Genomic DNA, 21,194 nt, shown 5'->3' on the forward strand with positions numbered 1-21,194 from the left:
GAATATAAATTGAATGAATATAATAAATTTGAAAATAAATTTAATATTTGAAATGAAACAATGGTCCAATTTGCTATGAAAACGTTAAAATGCACATTTTTGAGTAAAAATAACCGGTATTTTTAGCCTCTGCATATCGGTACCGTCAGTTTTCATTCATCCAATCAAAAAACAGCCCGCCTTTTGACGATGAGTGGCAAGGCTCCCCTTCATACACTCTACTCTACACTACACTGCTCACTGCTGTTCAATGTTTTTTACTTAGATTTTTTGGCATATTTGCATCTGTGCTGGATCGCCGCTTGCTGCATTTCACGAAATCTGATCTTCATGGAGGTGAGTACTTGAGCAGGAATATGGCGTCTTATCGCCTTGATTTTATGCAATGTTGGGCTGAAATTGGGTAAAAATGTGGAGTAGACACTGATTTTAATATTTCAACCACAATTTAGTAGCCTTATGATAATAGATTTTCGTCCTTTTGATAAACTTGACTTTGATTTGCACTCCTGGAAGCTGATTGTGAAATATTCGAATCCCAAGCAAAAGAAAACTAAAAAATTCAAACCCCGCGGTGTTGCCATGGCAACCATTTATTTTATTATTATTTACTCTCTCCGTTTCTCTTTCTCATCATCAAGTGTGTTTCCCAGCGTGAGTTCTTTGTTTCGGTATTTCTCGCGCTCATTGGTGAGAAAATTGGGGTGTTATTATTTTATTATTTGTCGCCTGGGCAACAAAACAAGAAAAAATAGAATGAATTTATACCAGAAGATGGCTTTGAAGAACAAGGCGTGCAACACGTACCATTTGGAGTCACCGAAGCCTTTCCGTCCGTGCGAGATCAAAAGGCTGGTCGACGAGCTGCTCGAGCAAACCTTCAGCGCCGAACCTTTTCCTCCGAACGCCCTGCCAGGGCTCGCCCAGCGCCTCGCCACACAACTCAGGGAGAAAATCCTCGAGTTCGACTTTCAAAGGTAAGAAAATTTTAATTTAAAAAATGGAAGTGATTTATTTTTGCTGGTATCGAAAGGTACAAGTTCGTGGTGGTGGTGCACACGATGGACAAAATGAACCAGGGGGTGAGCATCGAGAGCCGGCCGCTGTGGGACTGCGAGCGCGACAACCACGTCACCGCCACCTACCAGACAAAACAGCTTGTGGCCGTCGCAACAGTCTTCGCAGTCTATTATGACTGATTTTTTTATTTCCTCAACTGTGGTCCATTGGAATAATTATGAGACTTAAGACACAGTATTTATTTTGCCTGTGAGCAGGCAGAATTGTGCAGAATAAGAAATGCGCCTTGCAAGATATTTGAATGCATCTTCTAAACTCAAATAAAGTCCAATCTGTCCAAAAATTAGGAAATTTTGAAAATTAGAAACTGATTGACTAATTGATATCTTTATTAATTACTTTAATTATGATCCTTGAATTTTCTGAATTTATCAAGTGGAAAAGCAGGAATTAAATACAGCATTTTAAGTTTAAAATTGGGAATAATAATGTGGTTTATTTAAAATCAAAGTGAACATTTTATAGTTAGTGATTAAGGGTAAAAATATCAAAAGGCTTTTTTTCTAGCACGTTAATTATTAAAACGCAGACAAGACGAAAATTCCATTAATTTATAATTTTTTCATTGTGGCGGCGTCATGCAATGCGGTCCATCTGGCGACTATCTCGAGCGTTTACTTGAACAAGCGGTGTTGCTTTAAATTTGGTCCAGCGTTTTTCTCCAATTCAGCTTTAGTGATGTGTTCGACAAGCCACTCTCGGGTGAATCAATATCAGTCTCATGCTCTCTATTTATTGTCCTGCAAAACAAATTCTTGCATGAATATTCAATTAAAACGCACTCTCATATGCATCGACTATACTGCATTAATTTTGGTTTGCATGATAAAAATGTGTAAATGTCTGTATTAATAACTGCGCTGCCTTATGCAGCTTTATAATTATAAGCACTAGCCGATAATTCTTCGGAATATTCCAAAGTTTTTACTATACTTTTTTTAAAATAAAATAATTTTTTCTATATTAGGCAATTTTAAATTAAAATAAGCTATCAACTTACCTAATGTAAAAGCTTCGAGGGTAATTTATTCCACTTTGCTTTCAAAGAGGGAAACACGTTTATGATCGTGATGACGAAAAGAACGTTGAATGCGGTGGAAATTAGAAAAGCAGCCAGCAGCCAGCCGTTTGGTCCACTCGTTGCGACATCCGGATCTGGCACCTGGGGTGGAGCCCTTGCAAAGGAGCCCTGCCTGTAGGTGAGTGTCAGATCCTCAGGGCAGTAGCCTGGAGTAAAACAGAGAAGGTGACAAGGAAATTAAATATTTATAAAAAAGCAAACATTAATGCGAAGCACAGTAAATTAAATAAATGTAAAGGCATTACTTAAATTGCTTTTGCAGTTGACGTTGAAACTAAACGAGCCTTCGCTAGTTTCATTATGCTGAATAGTGCAACCACACATTTTTTGAAAATCTACAAATACTGGATTTGGGTAACTTTTGTACTGCTCGCCTGTAGTTGTACCGTTGTACTTGCAGAAGTCGTATGTAATTTGTTTTGCTGCAAAATGAAATAATTTTAAGCTATAGCAGTGCAAGTATTGTGTGTGTGTGTGTTTATATATACAGTTATATCAGAAATATGTATAGGTAATGCTGTATAATCTGTTGCAAATTTTATTGGTTTCATTAACCATTAACCGCATATAGCAGGAATTAAACATGCATAAATTTCTAAACTTCACTTGGTTTGAATTCAATTTTTTTTCATAAATCTTTAATAAAAGCGATACTTACAATTAGCGCCGAACAGAAATTCCCAGTGGTCGACTGATCTATCGTCAAACTCAATGGAAATTCCTTTCGTGCTTGGAACACAGATCAGGACACATAAAGCGATGACGAGCATCTTCCGTTCCGGCATCCACCTCTTCTTCCGTGACTCGTATTCCGCCATTGAGAAGACACTGCTGTGAAAGCCCTTACAATTAGTGCTTAAAAAAACCAAATTGTTGCTTATTTGTTACAGTTTATAAGACTCATTGGCTGCGCATTGAAGAAAACCAAAAATTAAAGCCTTTAAAAGCATGTTCTTTTTATCTCTAGAAATTATGCTATAGTTTTCCTTATTGGCCTCGATTTAATTTTAGACTCTTACGCAATGTCTATTAATAAATAACTCGGTTATCCTTGAAGGCTGGAAAATAAGTGAAGTTTCGTAAATGGCCATATAAATAAAAAAAGAAACTCTTATGGAATATTTTTTTATTCCGTTTCTTTTTGATGCCTTGCCAAAACTGCCAACGTGCCAACCTCCGCAAGCGGCTTTGACATTGGCACTTTTTTCAAATCAGCACTAAAAACAAACAAGATGAACCGGCGGGTGTATTTTTAAAATTCAAGCTGCTTCGTGTCTGACATTCCAAAAACTATTATCCTCTCAGCAGAGCACATGTGCCGTTTCATTGAGGAAATATCTTCCAGATTTAATTTCCAATCGTTCACGTTGTCATGCAGAGAAATAAAAATTATCTGAGCTCGACGAGGTCACAAAGGTCAACGCCAACCGCGCTGTTTGGACGTTGATCAACTGACCAGTCCGAAAATGAATAAATATGTGTGTAGAAAAAACACCCGCCGAGATTTCCTGGGATTCCCCGCTGATGAAAGCAGGAAAAAAACCATTTCTAAGCACTGTTTGTTGCGCCTCGATCTCTTTTAAACGTGACTCATTTTTACATCCAAATATTTGACGTTCCGTATAGTTAACGGGCATTCCAAGGCATACACGGGCCCCTTTATCTCTCATCCGATCAATTTTTTTAAGTCGGACTTTCCTCGAGATGAAAATTCGAACTTATTACGATGGCGATAATTTACAATTCTAGCTGGGTATTAAAAATTTAGACAATTCTGATGAATGTACCCAAATTAAATGCGACATTTTGCATTTTGAAAAAAAATCTATATTCAGTACGTTCATCGGCAATAAAATAAATTATTGGCTGCAACAAAATTTCAAATTTTAATTTCTGAATTAAAACTCCTATGCAATAAATCAAAAGTTCTCGAAAAAAATCACACGGCTTCTCGGGAAATAAATTTGGGCCATAATTTTGTTTCCATTGCAAGAAAACTATTTACAAAATAAATCCGTTTGATGCGCTTTCTGGCTGTGCATATAATTACAAATGATTGAAATCCGGCAAGAATAAGTTACGAGTGCTGGAAAACTTACTAAAACTGCTGATTGTGAGTGAGAATGGTGATGCTCGCCCGTTGATCCTTTTGGTTTTTTGCTCCCTCGTCGCTCTCGATGGATGTGCTCCTGCTTCCTTTCCTCTCTTGCTCTCAGAGTCAGTGTGGTGGCTGCTTGCGTGTATCCGCCGAGTGGCAAAAAAGCTGAGCGTGAGTGTGTGGTAGAAAATGAGCGTCACTCTCTAGGCGCCGTGTCCAAATATAAATCAAGCCGAAAGAGCAGTCGCAGCCGCACGCGCGACCTCTCATTTTCGCAAACCAATAACCCATCCGCTCAACACAAAACTAAATGTTAATTTCACAGGCTTAACCTGTTTTGTCGCTGCTTGCGTTTATCCGCCCAGTGGCAAACAGGCAGTGCGTGATTTTTGCCGAGCAGCTTCTCCCTCTCTCGTCGTCTCGTCCCTATAAATAACTCTAGCCGCGGAAAATGAAATTGCAGCAGCACGCGGTTCGCGACCTCTCATTTTCGCTAACCAAAACTCATCCGCTCCACTTAAAATTATTTGTAAATTTCTCAGTCTCTTTAAACAAGCATTTTTTGCCTGTTTAACCCTTAATTGTTTGTCCCAGTTGAGCAAATAAATATTTCTGCTGGCTCACACGCAACCTAATACTTCTGCATCCAAACTGTTGGTTCTGATTGAAAAATAAAGTCCAGCCGATTTAATTAGCTATCAACTCTATCACAATATTGGTAGAATTAAAATTAAACTAATCAATTCTGAAAATAAGCTTTTTATTTTGGATCTTGAATTACAATGAAAGTATTGAAGATGAGCTGCAATCATTTTACTGAGAGTTAATCGCGGTTTGAAGTTTTCTCAACAGTTGCCTCGCTTTCAAACCTTCTTCTTTTGTAAATCCGTCAATTGTTGTGTTTTCAACAATGTCAAAAGCGCTCCTACCGTTTTTATCCCGTGCAGAAACATCAACGTTTCTGGTCAACAAAAAATTAACATTTTTCCAGCAACGGTTTTCACAGGCAACGATCAGCGCTGTTTTCCCATCGAATTCTTTCGCATGTATCAAATCGGCATCGATTTCGTCCAAGAGCCAGGCAGCAAATCACGGTCAGCGGCAAATGCAACTGAAGCCAGATGCAGCGACAGGCGTGCAACACGTACCATTTGGAGTCGGCGAAGCCTTTCCGTCCGTGCGAGATCAAAAGGCTGGTCGACGAGCTGCTCGAGCAAACCTTCAGCGCCGAACCTTTTCCTCCGAACGCCCTGCCAGGGCTCGCCCAGCGCCTCGCCACACAACTCAGGGAGAAAATCCTCGAATTCGACTTTCAAAGGTAAGAAAATTTAATTTAAAAAAGTGGAAGTGATTTATTTTTGCTGGTATCGAAAGGTACAAGTTCGTAGTGGTGGTGCACACGATGGACAAAATGAACCAGGGGGTGAGCATCGAGAGCCGGCCGCTGTGGGACTGCGAGCGCGACAACCACGTCACCGCCACCTACCAGACAAAACAGCTTTTGGCCGTCGCGACAGTCTTCGCAGTCTATTACGATTGATTTTTTTTCCTCAATTGTAGTCCATTGGCTTAATTATGACTTAAGAAATAGTATTTATTTTGCCTGTGAGCAGGCAGAAATGTTCAGAATAAGAAATGCGCCTTGCAAGATATATGAATGCAACTTCTAAACTCAAATAAAGTCCAATCTGTTCAAAAATTAGGAAATTTTGAAAATTACAAACTGATTAACTAATTGATCTCTTTATTAATTACTTTAATTATCATCCTTGAATTCTCTGAATTCATCAAATGGAAAATCAGGAATTAAATACAGCATTTTAAGGTTAAAATTGGGATTAATAATGTGGTTTATTTAAAATAAAAGTGAACATTTTATAGTTTGTGATTAGGGGTAAAAATATCAAAAGGCTTTCAATCGCGAAATTGGCCTTTTTTGTTGCACGTTAATTATTAAAACACAGACAAGATTTATACATATTTCGTTCTATCGAATAGAACTTCAATTGATTTGTTGGCCCAGGCGCCTGGTCATGGCACCTCTCCGGTCAGTGGTGGGCCAAAGAGATTCACGAAGATTCCATTAATCTATAATTTTTGATTTGTAGAGGCGTCATGCAGAGCGGTCCATCTTGCGACTATCTCGAGCGTTTACTTGAACATCGGTGAATTCAAGTGGTTTTGCTACTGCTAGCAGAAGCAAATAAATTTGGTTCCAGCGGTTTTCTCCACTTCAGCTTTAGTGATGTGTTCGGCAACCCCCTCTCGGGTGAATCAATATCAGTCTCATGCTCTCTATTTATTGTCCTGCAAAACAAATTCTTGCATGAATATTCAATTAAAACGCACTCTCATCGACTATACTGCATTAATTTTGGTTTGCACGATACAAATGTGTACATGTCTGTATTATTAATTGCGCTGCCTTGTGCAGCTTTATAATAATTATATATTACTAGCCGATAATTTTTCGGAATATTCCAAAGTTTTTACAATACTTTTTTTAAAATAAAATAATTTTTTGTTATATTAGACAATTTTAAATAAATAAGCTATCAACTCACCTGTTCCATTTTTCTTTCAAAAAGTCATAGAAGTTTTCATTCATTAGGCACGCTATGATCGCGATGACGAACAGAACGTTGAATAAGGTGGAAATGACAAAAGCATCCACCAGCCAGCCGTTTAGTCCACTCGTTGCGACATCTGGATCTGGAGCCCTCGCATAGGAGCCCTGCCTGTAGGTGACTGTCAGTTCCTTGGGGCAGTAGCCTGGAGAAAAACAGAAGGGGACAATGAAATGAAATATTCGTATAAAAAATTATGCGAAATACATTGCAAATTAAATAAATGTAAAGGCATTACTTAAATTGCTGTTGCAGCCGAGGTCGAAACTAAGCGAGCCATCGTTAGTTTTATCATGCTGTATGTTGCAATTACACACTTTTTCAAAATCGATAGACGCTTCTGGATGGAAATTTTTGCACTGCATGCCTGTACTTGTTCCGTTGTACTTGCAGAAGTCGTATGTAATTTGTTTTGCTGCAAAATGAAAATATTTTAAATTAGATTGCAAAGTCCTAACCATATCATGAATTCAATCCTCTTTAAAGTGTCAAACTTCTCCTGGTTTGAATTGCATAATTTATTCAAGAATCTTTAATATCTAGGTACTTACAATTAGCGCCAAACGCAATTTTCCAGTGGTCGACTGACTGATCTTCAAACTCAATGGAAATTCCTCTCGTGCTCGGAACATATATCATGATGTATAAAGCAATGAAGAGCACGTTCGGTTCCGGTATCGACCTCCTCTTCCGTGACTCGTATTTCGCCATGTTGAAGAGCTATCACTGCTGCAAAAACCCTTACAATTAGTGTTTTAAGTCGCTAATATACATATGGCGCCAAATGGTTACTTTTCCGTTTCGGTTTTATGACTCGAGAACATTGCAGAAAACCGAAAATCAGTCCAGCAAATCGCGGTAGAATCGTCAGCAAAGATTTTTTATTATCACGGTGGTTGGTGGTTTGAGCACATTAAAAGTATAGGAAAGAATTAGGATGCGCAGTATTTTCCTAATTAAGAATTTAATTAAAGTTGAAGTTGTAGACTGCGTGTGTGGACTGCGACTTGTGGTACTGGGACGACATCGGAAATCAGTAGACTGGCTGCGTGGCTGAATATGTGTAGTGGTGAGGCTCGGAGAATGGGGCGGAATAAAGACTCGGGACGCGTCCGAGTGGGTTTCGTCAGGGACTTCGGTGAAGCGGGGCGCAGCATCCAAAGTGTGGTACCGCTTAAGCCCAGGCGTGCGATCGACAACATCGGGGACGGAAGCTACATCGTCTCGCTGCGATGGCGATCTTTACGTCTTACAGGGTCCTCGTCCAGTTTGTCCTCAGGGTTGGTCCGGTCGTCTAGGCTGCTGCAGGAATTCTCTCTCTTTTGAATTGGGTCGCGTCGGTTTATATATGCTCGTCAAACAATGCGATTTTTCTGTTGTGTGAATTGTGTGTTGCAGGAAGGTCATTGTTTGACGGAATAGGGGTATCCCTAAAAATTCCTGTTTCCGTAGCGTTCTTCCCTCAAATTGTAATTAATTCCTCTTAAGTTTCAACGTGAAAATTGTACAAAATCAGTAAGACCAGCACAACATTTTGGAAATAGTTTAGATTTAGGCTTTTGAACTACGCACTTTGAGCATTTATTTTAATAGGAATTGATCGCCAATTCAATTTTATATTAACTAAGCCCACAATATAAAACTAGAAACACTGATTAAATTCGCTGAGAAATATTATTTGATGAATTTCTTGTGAAACATTTCAGTGCGTAATTAATCGGAAACAGGATTTTTAATGTGTGGAGCATTTTTCCCAATATCCAAAAGAATTCTCGCCATAATTAATGTTTGAATTGAAATAATTAATTAAATAAATAAAACTCCTGGCAAAATTTCAATCTACTCGATGAAATATTTTGCTATACGAATTTTTAGGCGATGAATTCTTTTAAATATGCCGAATAAAACTACTGCCTTTTTAAATGCTTTTTAATCGGCTTTCAAGTCGTCTGAGTGAATGACTTTTAAATCGTAAAAGCCATCACCATCACCAATTCAAAAGCTTTCATCTAATCAAGAGAGAACCTGCAACCAAAGTGAAGTAGAAGCTAAATCCGTCGAGTTGCTCCACAAATTTAGCCGCGAATCAAGTGGAATTTACATCTGTTATTCTGTGTTTACGCCTCTCTATTAAACGCGACGCATTATATAACATCCAAATGTTTACGACTTTTCTGCTGGGGTGATATCATGGCCGGATGTTTCCAAGGCCGACTGCAGAAGCAATTTTGCAAGTTGGCCAATTCTCGAAATGAAAAGTCTAACTAATTCCGATGGTAATAATTTAAAATTGTAGCCAGCAACTAAAAATGTAGACATTACAGGTGAAATTTAGATAATGTGAGACTTTTGAAAAAAGTCTATAACTTCATCGCAGTGATAAACAAAATTATTGGCCTCAAGAAATTTTAAAATTATAATTTCTGAAACAAAATTTCTATTTAATAGTTCACGCTCCCAGTAAGAGAAGAGGGAAACTTTTCGAGGCTGCCGCGACCGCCTTGTGTTTATTTATCTAGTGACAAACACCAAACACGCAGCGCGTGAGTGTGACCATTTATTTTCCCTCTCCCGTCGAAATTTTCAAATTTGCTATTCACTGCATTTTTTCAAGAAACGAAGAAATTTGATCCTCATGCCCCGGGACTTGTCAATTTTCCAATGTGCAAAAATGCAGCACAACCTTTTTAGCGTTAAAAAATAGCCAAAAAACGAATTTTTTTATTTTCCAGCATTTTTTTATTTTTATGATACAAAAAATATTGGAGCCTTGGTTAAATAGTGGGTTTTATTGGGTTTTTTAGCATGGTTAAACCCGATAATACCCGGGTGGGTTTTATCCGGGTGGGGAAAATTCGGAACCCTGCTCGAGGAGCCTAAAACAAAATCAGTGCAGATTTTTCAATGCTTTCTTATCCCTGTCGTCGGACCGGGAAGGGCGCGCACTGCGCTACCACGAATGCTGAAACCCTGGTGCTAATTACACCGCGAACGGTTAACATGGGCGCACCAGGCCGCACGCAGGGACCCAGCCCACTCAAGGGCCACTTGCCGGCCGCTCTAAAAGGTCACACCTCCAAACACTTCGTCAGGGAAAGGCTCTGCGTGGCTCGCCAAAATATATACATTATGTATATCAAGAGTTAGACTTTCAACTCTCGCAATATTGTCGATGGCCCATTCCGCGCCCATCTAATGTCAGACTTTTTTTTAAAAAAATATATGCCGTTTTAATAAACATTTTGAAATCTTTTTATTCTACTTTTTCTCCTCAAAAATTTGACATAGAGGGATTTAAGTTCAATTAAGAGTGAAAATTTCGCAGAAGACATATCGTAAAATAAATATGCCATGAATTAAAGCTGCTTGCTTAATTTATATTAATTCCATCAAGAAAATTCAGAAAAAGAAGAAAACAATCACAGCAGCTTGCTGAATAGTTTGTTTGAATGCATTTTGCCGGCGCGAGTGACACACTTTTCTACTAATTTAATGTACCATTTGTGGATATTTTATCGCTTTTAACGGTCATGGTGAAAAAAAAATGAAAGGTTTCTCCACTTTTTTAACTGGGGCAAATTTAGACTATTTAGGCTCACCGCAGCAAAAGAAGCTTTTTGTTGCCAGCAGGCGACAGCCAGAGTTGGACTTTATTTTCATTAATTGGCCTATGACCTTTTGTCAAATATCCCAGTTGATTTTATTCGAGATAATTTTCCTCTTCGTTTGACTCGCCTCTTCAAACAAATCAATGCAGGAAAACCTTTCGGTGTTAGTAGTTAAGGCGAAGGGCGAGGCAAAAATTAAAATTTATTGATCACGACACTTCGCTATGCGGTCTTTGTTTGTCTTGCCAATCCTATCGACACGTTTCTTTTTTATGCCTTGCCAAAACTGCCAACGTGCCAACCTCCGCTAACGGCTTTGACATTGGCACTTTTTTTAAATCAGCACTAAAAAACAAACATAAGATGAACCGGCGGGTGTATTTTTAAAATTCAAGCTGCTTCGTGTCTGACATTCCAAAAACTATTATCCTCTCAGCAGAGCACATGTGCCGTTTCATTGAGGAAATATCTTCCAGATTTAATTTCCAATCGTTCACGTTGTCATGCAGAGAAATAAAAAATTATCTGAGCTCGACGAGGTCACAAAGGTCAACGCCAACCGCGCTGTTTGGACGTTGATCAACTGACCAGTCCGAAAATGAATAAATATGTGTGTAGAAAAAACACCCGCCGAGATTTCCTGGGATTCCCCGCTGATGAAAGCAGGAAAACCATTTCTAAGCACTGTTTGTTGCGCCTCGATCTCTTTTAAACGTGACTCATTTTTACATGCAAATATTTAACTTTCCGTATAGTTAACGGGCATTCCAAGGCATACACGGGCCCCTTTGTCTCTCATCCGAGCGATTTTTTAAGTTGCACTTTCCTCGAGATTAAAATTCGAACTTATTACGATGGCGATAATTTACAATTCTAGCTGGGTATTAAAAATTTAGACAATTCTGATGAATGTACCCAAATTAAATGCGACATTTTGCATTTTGAAAAAAAATCTATATTCAGTACGTTCATCGGCAATAAAATAAATTATTGGCTGCAACAAAATTTCAAATTTTAATTTCTGAATTAAAACTCCTATGCAATAAATCAAAAGTTCTCGAAAAAAATCACACGGCTTCTCGGGAAATAAATTTGGGCCATAATTTTGTTTCCATTGCAAGAAAACTATGTACAAAATAAATCCGTTTGATGCGCTTTGTGGCTGTGCATATAATTACAAATGATTGAAATCCGGCAAGAATAAGTTACGAGTGCTGGAAAACTTACTAAAACTGCTGATTGTGAGTGAGAACGTTTGAAGCTCGTCCGTTAATCCTTTTGGTGTTTGGCTCCCTCGTCGCTCTCGGCTTATGTGCTCGATCCTGCTTCCTTTTCTCTCTTGCTCTCAGTGGTGGCTGCCTGCGTTTAACCGCCGAGTGGCAAAAAGGCTGCGCGTGAGTGTGTGGTAGCAAATCAGCCTCCCTCTCTAGGCGCCGCGTCCAAATAAAAATCAAGCCGAAAGAGCAGTCGCAGCCGCACGCGCGACCTCTCATTTTCGCGAACCAATCCACACTCAAGCCAAAGCTATTTATAAATCTCACAGGCTAACGCCTAGGCAAGATTTGAACATTTTTATCCTTTACCTGTCTGCTTTTTTTAAAATTATTTCACTGCGACGATTCAGACCACTTCAAAAGAACATCTCTTTGCCGCAGTTTAACCCTTGGTTATAATGGCGCATTTCCCAGTTGAGCAAATAAATATTGCTGCTGAATCAGGTATCAGGTTTATGCATATAGGCCCATGAAAAATGACGTTTTTTGCCGGATATATTTGTCTTTTAGACGATTTTTAGTTTAAAAGATTTTAAATTGCAAGATTTCAACAATTCTAAATCCGTAAATGGAGCAGAAAAAGTTCAACGCAGTTTGCAGAAAAACAAGAGTCAATATTAATGCTGTAACTTAAAATCCACGCAGAACCGGGAAGGCTGTCCGATATATCGAGCATTCCGTCGCCAGCACTGCCGCCGCCGCTGCTCTCTTTAAGAACTACATTTTGAACATTTTAATCCATTCTCATCTAATTTCTTTTATTTTAATTCCGCTGCGACGCACCAGACCTCTTTTAAAAAGCATCCCTTTGCCTTTTTAACCCTTGGCTTACCATGGTGCACGTCCTAGTGAAGCATTAATAAATATTACTCCTGATTCAAACACAAAATTCGGATGCAGAAGGTTTTATAACAAGGTACGCGTGCGCGTGCGAAGATGCTGAAGAGGATAAATAACTTCTCCTTGTTTTTACTAAATTAATTAAGAGAATTTATGTGCTGTTTCGCAGATGTCAAGCTGTGTGTGATCATCTATAAAAATGGTTGATAACAAGAGAAAAAAATTAATTCTAGCCCCGCGGTTGCCATGATATGATTCGTGCTGATGGAAGGTACAAGTTCGTGGTGGTGGTGCACACGATGGACAAAATGAACCAAGGGGTGAGCATCGAGAGCCGGCCGCTGTGGGACTGCGAGCGCGACAACCACGTCACCGCCACCTTTCAGACAAAACAGCTTGTGGCCGTCGCGACAGTCTTCGCAGTATATTACGATTGATTTTTTTTTAAATTAATTTTACGAATTTACGAATAAATAAATAAATAAAAAGTCACTCAAAACATTTTGATTTAATTTAAATCAACCAAAAAAGGTTAATTAGTAAACAACAGTATATTTTCTGGACATGTTAGTTTTTTAAAAGGGTTTAGTTTAGATTAATGGTTTTAAATTGTAAGATTTCAACCATTTTTACTACAAATGAAGCAGAAAAGCCAAACACGATGTAATAACGCGAGAAAAAACTATTTTAAGAGGAAATTTGTGGTGACCTTCTCTCTGTAACACCACGAATTATGCATATTCCTGCTGCTACCTGTAACTTATAGTCCGCACGCTGAACGGGAAAGGCTGTCTGATGTGTCGAGTGTCGAGCTTTCTGTCGCCGCCGCCGCCGCCGCTGCTTTTTCTGCTGGTTTTCTCCACTTCAGCTTTTGTGATGTGTTCGGCAAGCCACTCTCGGGTGAATCAATATCAGTCTCATGCTCTCTATTTATTGTCCTGCAAAAAAATTCTTGCATGAATATTCAATTAAAACGCACTCTCATATGCATCGACTATACTGCATTAATTTTGGTTTGCATGATAAAAATGTGTACATGTCTGTATTAATAATTGCGCTGCCTTGTGCAGCTTTATAATTATAAATTACTAGCCGATAATTCTTCGGAATATTCCAAAGTTTTTACTATACTTTTTTAAAATAAATTTTTTTTGTTATATTAGGCAATTTAAAATTAAAATCAGCTATCAACTCACCTGTTCAACTTTTCTTTCAAAAAGTCATAGAAGTTTTCATTGATTAGGCACGCTATGATCGTGATGACGAACAGAACGTTGAATGCGGTGGAAATTAGAAAAGCCAGCAGCCAGCCGTTTAGTCCACTCGTTGCGACATCCAGATCTGCCCCAGTTCCCTGTACCGGTGGATTCCCGGGGGATGCATTGTTATCATCCCCTATGCCGCGGCGGCTTGGCACCTGCGGTGGAGCCGTCGCATTGGAGCCCTGCCTGTAGGTGAGTGTCAGTTCCTTAGGGCAGTAGCCTGGAGTAAAACAGAAGGTGACAAAGAAATTAAATATTCGTATAAAAAATTATACGAAATACATGGCAAATTAAATAAATTTAAAGGCATTACTTAAATCACTTTTGCAGTTGAGATCGAAAAACGAGCCTTCGTTGGTTTCATCATGCTGAATGGTGCAATTACACACTTTTTCAAAATCAACAGATGCTTGTAGGTAATTTTTGCACAGTGCGCCTTTACTTGTTGCGTTGTACTTGCAGAAGTCGTATTTAATTTCTTTTGCTGCAAAAAATGAAATAATTTTAAGCTACTATAGTAGCAGTGCAGGTGTATCAGAGAAAGGTGATGATATATAATAATCTGTAGACAAATTTTATTGGTTTCCTTAACCGCATATAGCAGGAATTGAACATATTATTATAAAAGTTCGGTTAGAATTGCATAATTTAATCACAAATATTTAATACTTACAATTAGAGCCAAACTCCAATATCCAGTGGTCGTCTGAATGATCTTGAAATTCAATGCTGGGGGAAATTTGGGTGATTCCTTTCGTGCTTGGAATATGGATCAAGACGCATATTGCAATGAAGAGCACGATCGGTGTCGGCATCGACCTCTTCTTTCGTGACTTGTATTCCGCCATGTTGAAGAGGCTGCTGCGAAAACCATTACAATTAGTGCTTAAAAGTCGCTAATTCATGGCGCAAAAAGTTAACTTTTTGTTGTTGTTTTTTTGGACCCTACTTATATAATAATACCCATCGACAGGGGGGCGCAGTAAAGGGGCGGGGGTTGAAGGCGGGGGGGCAAGGGGGGTTCGGACCCAAGAGGTTTTTTGCCGCCGCCCCATAGGGCCCCCTCGAAGCAGGCGGCCTCCCTATGCTCCTGTGTAAAAAAATCGCCAAAAAGGGGTGGATCGGGGTGAAACCCGGATGGTTGACCGAGGGTCACTTCCAAACGCGTCTTCAATGGAGAAACCCGCCATTCCTCCCATAGGTGAATTTAAAAAAAAATAAAACCAAAATGGGCCTTTTCGAGGGTCTTTCCGGGGCAGCGGGGGATGCGGGGAAGCTGGGGGTGGGCTGAAAATGGTGCCATCGCCCGCAGAATTTAACGGTGAGTTCAGCCAACACCGGTTTTAGCCCGCAGGTCCCATAGCGGCCGAGATATAAAATTCAAAAGGCCGAAAAACGTGGTTTGGACAATAATTATTTTTTTTGAGGAGCCCCCGCGAAGGCCCACGACGCCCGACGCTCCGCCGCGACCACTCATTCGAAAGAAGCTGCAATTAGCTTCATTTTGATGTGCGGGTTTGCCATCCTGCTTGAACCGCGCGGAAGGTGGAAAGGCCGAAAGAGTTAAAAACAGGCAAAAGTCGAAATCCCCATAAGATTAACACGGGAGCCCACTTTGTTTGGGATCGTAAATCCAAGATAGCCACAATTTAAGTTCGCCCAAAAAACTAAGGCACGGCGAGTATGAAATCCGGGTGACCTCCTCAGGGTCAGCGGTGACCCTTCAAAGTTGAAAAACGCGATTTTTCGGTACTCGCGGCCCCACCGCGGGGTCCCTATGGGCGCCAGGGCCCCCAAACTCGAGATTCGAGCAGGCGAAGAGTAGACAAAGCCAACGGTGTGCGGAAAAGATTTTTCCGGCCCATAGCGAAAAAGTTATTAAGCGGGCAAATTTGCCCATTTCCTCCCTGAGTACCTTTCGGCAGGTATATCTCCGGACCTGAGCAAGATTTCTTGCAAAACGCTCTAGAGGGGATGCGCAATTTTTCTGCAAACATTTTAAGAATAAATTCGACCTGATCGGATGAAAAACCTGGGAGGAGCAGTGTTTGGCGCGCGGCGCGGAAGGGTTTTTCACCTCCCATAAGCTTAACATGGGAATTTCGAATTCGGATTTTGGGCAGAAAAAATTCTTTAGGGCCGCGACTGCTGTACCACGCTCTTTCACCCGGCAAAAAGTCCCTGCAAACCGATTTTGGCGGAAATCCGTGCCATAGGCGAATTACGGCGGAGCATTGAAAATCCGCGTTTTGCTCAGGACGCCAATGTCCAGGCTGGAAACACGCGCGGCGGCGCCGCAGAGCCGCCGGCCGCTGAATCTCGAATTTGACCATCGGAAACACACGACTGAGTGCGCGGGGGTCTGAAACCAAATTTTGAGCGGTCTAGCTCTGCCCAAATTCATTTTATAGGCGATTTTCGGTTTTTGGTGTGCAAATCGCGTGCACGGAAGAAGGAGCGTCATGCGGTGCGGCACCGAGCCAAAAAGATTTATTTTTGCCAAAATTCGAGTATTCGCCGCAGCGTCGACCGTGACCCCTCATTCGTCTAAAATTTTGTTTCAAGTGCAAAATAATACTATGTAAAACATCAATCCTTTTGGTGCTTTCTGGCTTTTACAAATAATTCTGACCTGCGGCAAGTAGTTACGAGTGTTGGAAAACTTACAAAAAGTGCCGAGAGTGCTGAGAAAAGGTGCAGCTCATCCGATTTTCCTCCTGAATTTGCACTCGCTGTCTCGCTTGCGACTGATGCTCCTCCGTTCCTCTTTTGCTCTCAGCGAAGAGTTTAAATAATATTTTCGTCGCCGCCCGCTTTAATATACGCCCCAATGGCGAACAGGCTGTGCGCTGGTGTGCGGTACCCAAGCAGCTTCCCTCTCTAGGCGCGTCATCGTCAGAAAAAAAGCCGAAAAGGCACTCACAGTCGCACGCGCTACCTCTAATTTTTGCACACCAACTCATCCGCTCATCAATTTATATGTAATTTCACAGGGTAAGAACTACAATTTGAACATTTTGATCCATTCTCATCCGATTTCTTTTATTTCAATTCCGCTGCGACGCACCTGACCTCTTTTAAAAAGCATCCCTTTGCCTTTTTAACCCTTGGCTTACCATGGTGCACGTCCTAGTGAAAAATTAATACCCGCCCAGAAATATTTCACCCCAATTTATTCGAGATTATTCCGGAATATTCTTAGCACATTCGAAAAGATCAACCATTAAAAATATTCTAAGAGTATTCTAAGAATAACACAAAAATATTCTTGGAACATACTTAAAGAATGAACTTTTGGAATATCCTGGGAATATTCTTGGAATAATTCAAATTGGATAAAGTTTTAAATTTTTGTTAATTGTGCCTAGCATATTCCAAGAACATTCCCAAGAATAAATCTTGAAATTATTCCAAGAATATTCCAAAAGTGGAAGTGAACTTAGAAAATTTTCAAAAATTATTTTTTTCAAAGTCAAAATTTAAGAAAATTACGCGGAAATATATTATGGCCCTAAATATAATAAATGATAAAGTTATTTTCTTCACATTTTGCTAATTTCAAAGAATTAGTTAATTCAAAATTATTTTAAATTCATGCGACAAAGATTTTACAGTGAGAAATAAAATTATTTGGTTCCGATAGCCAATTATTCAATATTATTGGCATCAATTATGTAGTATTATTTTCAATTATTTTATTGAAGCGCTTAAGAGAGCGTGGGAAAGTGGAAAAAGAAAACTAATGGAATGCAAGGGGGAGGAGGGAGAGTACAGTCAGCAGTCAGCGTAAGCAGCGGCGGGCAAGCAAGCATAGCGGCAGCACAAGGAGGGGGGAGGGAGTAGGTGGGCAGGCAAGCACCAAGCAGACTTCTGTCCTGCTTCGTTATCAGGACCCTCTCCCTAATTCCAGAAGCTTCCATATTCTCCAGCAGAAGCCAGAAAATTCGCATTAGCATTACGTCAGCCGCGTCCCAACCGTCAACCGTCAATCGCGGCAGTGTTAGTTAAGTCCGGTTAAGTCATTTAGTCAATAAATTTGAGCAGTTTGGTCAGTTTATATTGTGTGCAGTGCCGAAGATATGGCCTCGACTTCAAGAACTTCCATACGCAGGTGTGTAAAATGTGTATTTATGTATGTATGCATGAATTTTGCGGAATTTTGTGTAAAAATTACACGTTTTGGCCGTCATCCGCAATTCTTTTTAATAAATTTTCGCAACCTTTGTGGGGTATCTAGATTTATGTATGTACAATTGTACATTCACATACATACTTCTGACAAAAAACTATCAAGAAGAGAAAACGCGGCATAAAAACTATTAATTTTTAAAATTACATTTTCTCCCGTAAGTTTAATATTATGAATATTATGTCTTAAAGTGGGATTATGTTATTTATGGGTTATTATACTACTTAAAGTTACATACAGTTTCTGCCGGGTTATGTACACACACATAGCACCAGTTCTTTTGAGAATCCCATATTATGTAATTAGCAGGGGTGGCGAAAATTATGTATATGTATGTAACTTACAATTAGCGGCGAAAAGTGTAATTTTTCCACACATACATATATTATATCCATAAGCTAACGCATGCATGCATTTATCAATATTAAATAAATAATGATTCTCTAAAAAAATGCGTTTGCATGCATATTGACATAAATATTTATGCATCCATCTAAAAACACCCATGGTAAAATTACACTTTTCACCGCTAGTTTATACAGTTTTTGCCAGCCCTATAGTTTTTTAGGGCATTATTATAAGAACTGGCGAGATGTGTAGCCCGGAAAACCCCGAATTTTTATCATAATTCAACGAAACGTTTGATTTATAAATAATAAAATTTGTTTGTATGTAGTTAAATTTGCCTACTTAAAAATTAAATCTCTAACCTTATTTCGTTTTTAAAATATCTTCCTCCTCATTCTGATTTTTGTATTGTATTTTGCAGAAGCGGTCTTGACTTTCTGCTCCTCTACCTCCATCTTAAATTTAAGTGTGATGACCGGAGATGTGGCTGCTCCTCTACCGAAGAGGCTTCGGTTAATCTTGCAGCAGAGCAGAATAATGGCATGCAGTGGTCCGAAGGATACGGTATGTATATTTATTTTGCTCCTTAATCGCCATTTCATCTTCTGTCCAAAGTTTTGTACAACAGAGATAATAGATATTATTTTAATTTTCTTTTACAAAATATCCGCAATAAAAATATCTTAAAAATATTAATGTAAATTTGAGCCCTTGTTATCCATTCGAGGTGTTATTGGTACCCCAGTTTTAGCATTCGTGCTAACACCGTGTGCGCCCTTACCAGTCCTTGGTCAGTGGGAAAAAAAATTTTACGAATTTTTTGGACTCCTTTAAAATGATTGTATACTACTTGTAATTTAAGTTTTTTCAAGAATGTAAATTACAGACAATATAAATTAAAATGCTCACATGGCACCCCCCGTATTAAAAAATGACCATTTTCGCATGCACTTACGATCAATTCTATATATTTATATCGTTACTTTTACATTTTCCAGATCAGTCTAATAATAATGAAGACAAGAAGCTGCAGCCTGTTACGTTAGGAGGAACCTAAAGAATTGGGAGACCAGCCGCATTAGAGTATCGGACACAAAGAAGACCTCAACGTGAACAACAAGGCTGTCACCCTCATCATTGACTTTAAGCCACAAGATGTGAAGTTTAGTGAGTGCGACGCTAGTGTATGTGTTCCAGTTGACAGTTTAGATGATCCTGCATTGGATTTTGAGGTTTATCCTTTCACAGTGTGGACGCCCACCGATTAAGTTTTTTCGCGTATTTCAAAATTTTACCAATTGTTTTCTATTAAATTTTTATTAGAACAGCAATTTTAGTTTAATATTGTGGGGCCATTATATCCCTGTGTATGAAAAAAGTTATGTCTATTTAAAATTATTTTTGTGTAATTTGAAATTGATTGTCAATTCACCAGTTGCATAATCAAGCCGCCTTTGTGCTCGAAGCCACTAATAAATGGTGCCACCGTATACTTTGGTATTAAATTTTATTTTAAGGCACTTCCGCTGCGACTTCAAACTCAATCCTGCTGCTGTGAATTTTTCACTTAATATGCTTTCTTTAGATGTGTTAAAAACCAAAATTGGTCAATCCATTTGCTGTAGAAATGTTGGATAAGATTTTTTTCGAAAATAGTTTTAACTATTCTACGGCGATTGGCTGACCCGATTTTGGTTATCGACACGCCTAAAGAAAGCATATTGAGTGAAGAATGCACATCAGCAGCAGGATATATGGTCTGAAGTCTCAGCAGAAGTGCCCTAAAATAAAATTTCACACTGAAGTATACGGTGGCCGGTGTCAGTGTGGCACCAATTGTTGGCGGATTTGAGCACCGAAAAGGCTTATACAATTGGTGTATTCTGAAATTTCTTCCAAGTTCTAACACTTTTGGAAGATTTTTAGAATGATTATCAAATTTGTTATCTGAAAGGTTCCTGAAATATTCATAGCTCAATTTACACAAATAAAAATTATCCTTAAGGCAAAAATCTTCCAAAATACCATTTTTAAAGTTTGTTCGAAGAATTATTTTTAGGATATTATTAAAGGTCAATCTGTTCAAAATGTTCTAAGAATAGTCCAGAAATAATCTGAAAAATTTGTAATTTGAATTTCCAGGCGGGGAGTTTTCTAATCTGTGTAGCCAAATGCAAATTGTTGTGTATGCAGTTTATTTACCTCTTTCTATGGCCGTATGTAATTTTGTGTTAAAAATAATTAAAACTCAATTGAGATTTTATGTAACAAGATAATTGTATTATTAAACTAAAAATAATAACCAATTAATAATATTCTAGAGGAATTTAAAAGAATATTCCTATAATAAATAAAATGGATATCCCAAGAATAAAAATTAAAATATTCCACGGATAAACTTTTGGATTATTCCCAAGAATATATTAAGAATGTTCCTGGAATATTCTTTGGGGGTCATGATGAGCTTTTTGAAAATCCCACCCAGAATATTCCAGAAATATTCCCAAAATATTCTTGACGGAATATTCCCAGGAATGTGCCAGGGCGAAATAAAGGCGTGACATTTTCATATAACAAAAACATTCTTTGAGAATGTTCCCGGTAAAAGTTGATATATTCCAGGAATATTCTTGGAAGAAAAATTTCTGGGCGGGTAAATATTGCTCCTGATTCAAACACAAAATTCGGATGCAGAAGGTTTTATACCAAGGCTCCGTGTGCGAAGATGCTAAAGAGGATAAATAACTACGCCTTTTCCCTTGTTTTCACTAAATTAATTAAGAGAAT

At 38.9% G+C, this 21,194-nt stretch overlaps 2 protein-coding genes and 1 long non-coding RNA gene across 6 annotated transcripts; 1 reads left to right on the forward strand and 2 right to left on the reverse strand.

Annotated features, from left to right (window-relative positions):
- Positions 1–1,482: 1,482 nt before the first annotated feature.
- Positions 1,483–17,010, reverse strand: LOC135943537 (uncharacterized). Of its 4 annotated transcripts, none has more exons than XR_010575220.1 (5): positions 4,261–4,755; positions 2,820–2,992; positions 2,407–2,583; positions 2,081–2,307; positions 1,483–1,820 (listed from the first exon to the last, which is right to left on the reverse strand). XR_010575220.1 is itself a non-coding variant. In XM_065490107.1 (5 exons), the coding sequence occupies exons 1-5, from the start codon at positions 16,831–16,833 to the stop codon at positions 1,718–1,720; spliced, it is 1,044 nt and encodes a 347-aa protein (XP_065346179.1). In that variant the 5' UTR covers positions 16,834–17,010; the 3' UTR covers positions 1,483–1,717. The 4 variants fall into 4 exon arrangements, 3 of the variants coding, with proteins under 3 accessions (XP_065346179.1, XP_065346177.1, XP_065346178.1); XM_065490107.1 differs by lacking the exons at positions 2,081–2,307; positions 2,407–2,583; positions 2,820–2,992; positions 4,261–4,755 and adding exons at positions 13,805–14,090; positions 14,184–14,354; positions 14,544–14,731; positions 16,538–17,010; XM_065490105.1 differs by lacking the exons at positions 1,483–1,820; positions 2,081–2,307; positions 2,407–2,583; positions 2,820–2,992; positions 4,261–4,755 and adding exons at positions 13,277–13,546; positions 13,805–14,090; positions 14,184–14,354; positions 14,544–14,731; positions 16,538–17,010.
- Positions 6,086–11,864, reverse strand: LOC135943538 (uncharacterized). Its single transcript, XM_065490109.1, has 5 exons — positions 11,722–11,864; positions 7,438–7,615; positions 7,125–7,301; positions 6,824–7,031; positions 6,086–6,566 (listed from the first exon to the last, which is right to left on the reverse strand). The coding sequence occupies exons 2-5, from the start codon at positions 7,595–7,597 to the stop codon at positions 6,431–6,433; spliced, it is 681 nt and encodes a 226-aa protein (XP_065346181.1). The 5' UTR covers positions 7,598–7,615; positions 11,722–11,864; the 3' UTR covers positions 6,086–6,430.
- Positions 17,011–17,022: 12 nt separating the features above from the next.
- Positions 17,023–20,672, forward strand: LOC135943539 (uncharacterized). The gene is made up of 3 exons (XR_010575221.1): positions 17,023–17,981; positions 18,829–18,971; positions 19,406–20,672. It is a non-coding gene; the product is annotated as an uncharacterized LOC135943539 (long non-coding RNA).
- The last annotated feature ends 522 nt before the right edge of the window (positions 20,673–21,194 follow it).

Source organism: Cloeon dipterum, chromosome 4 (assembly GCF_949628265.1).
Source record: "Cloeon dipterum chromosome 4, ieCloDipt1.1, whole genome shotgun sequence".
NCBI classification, from domain to species: Eukaryota; Metazoa; Arthropoda; class Insecta; order Ephemeroptera; family Baetidae; genus Cloeon; species Cloeon dipterum.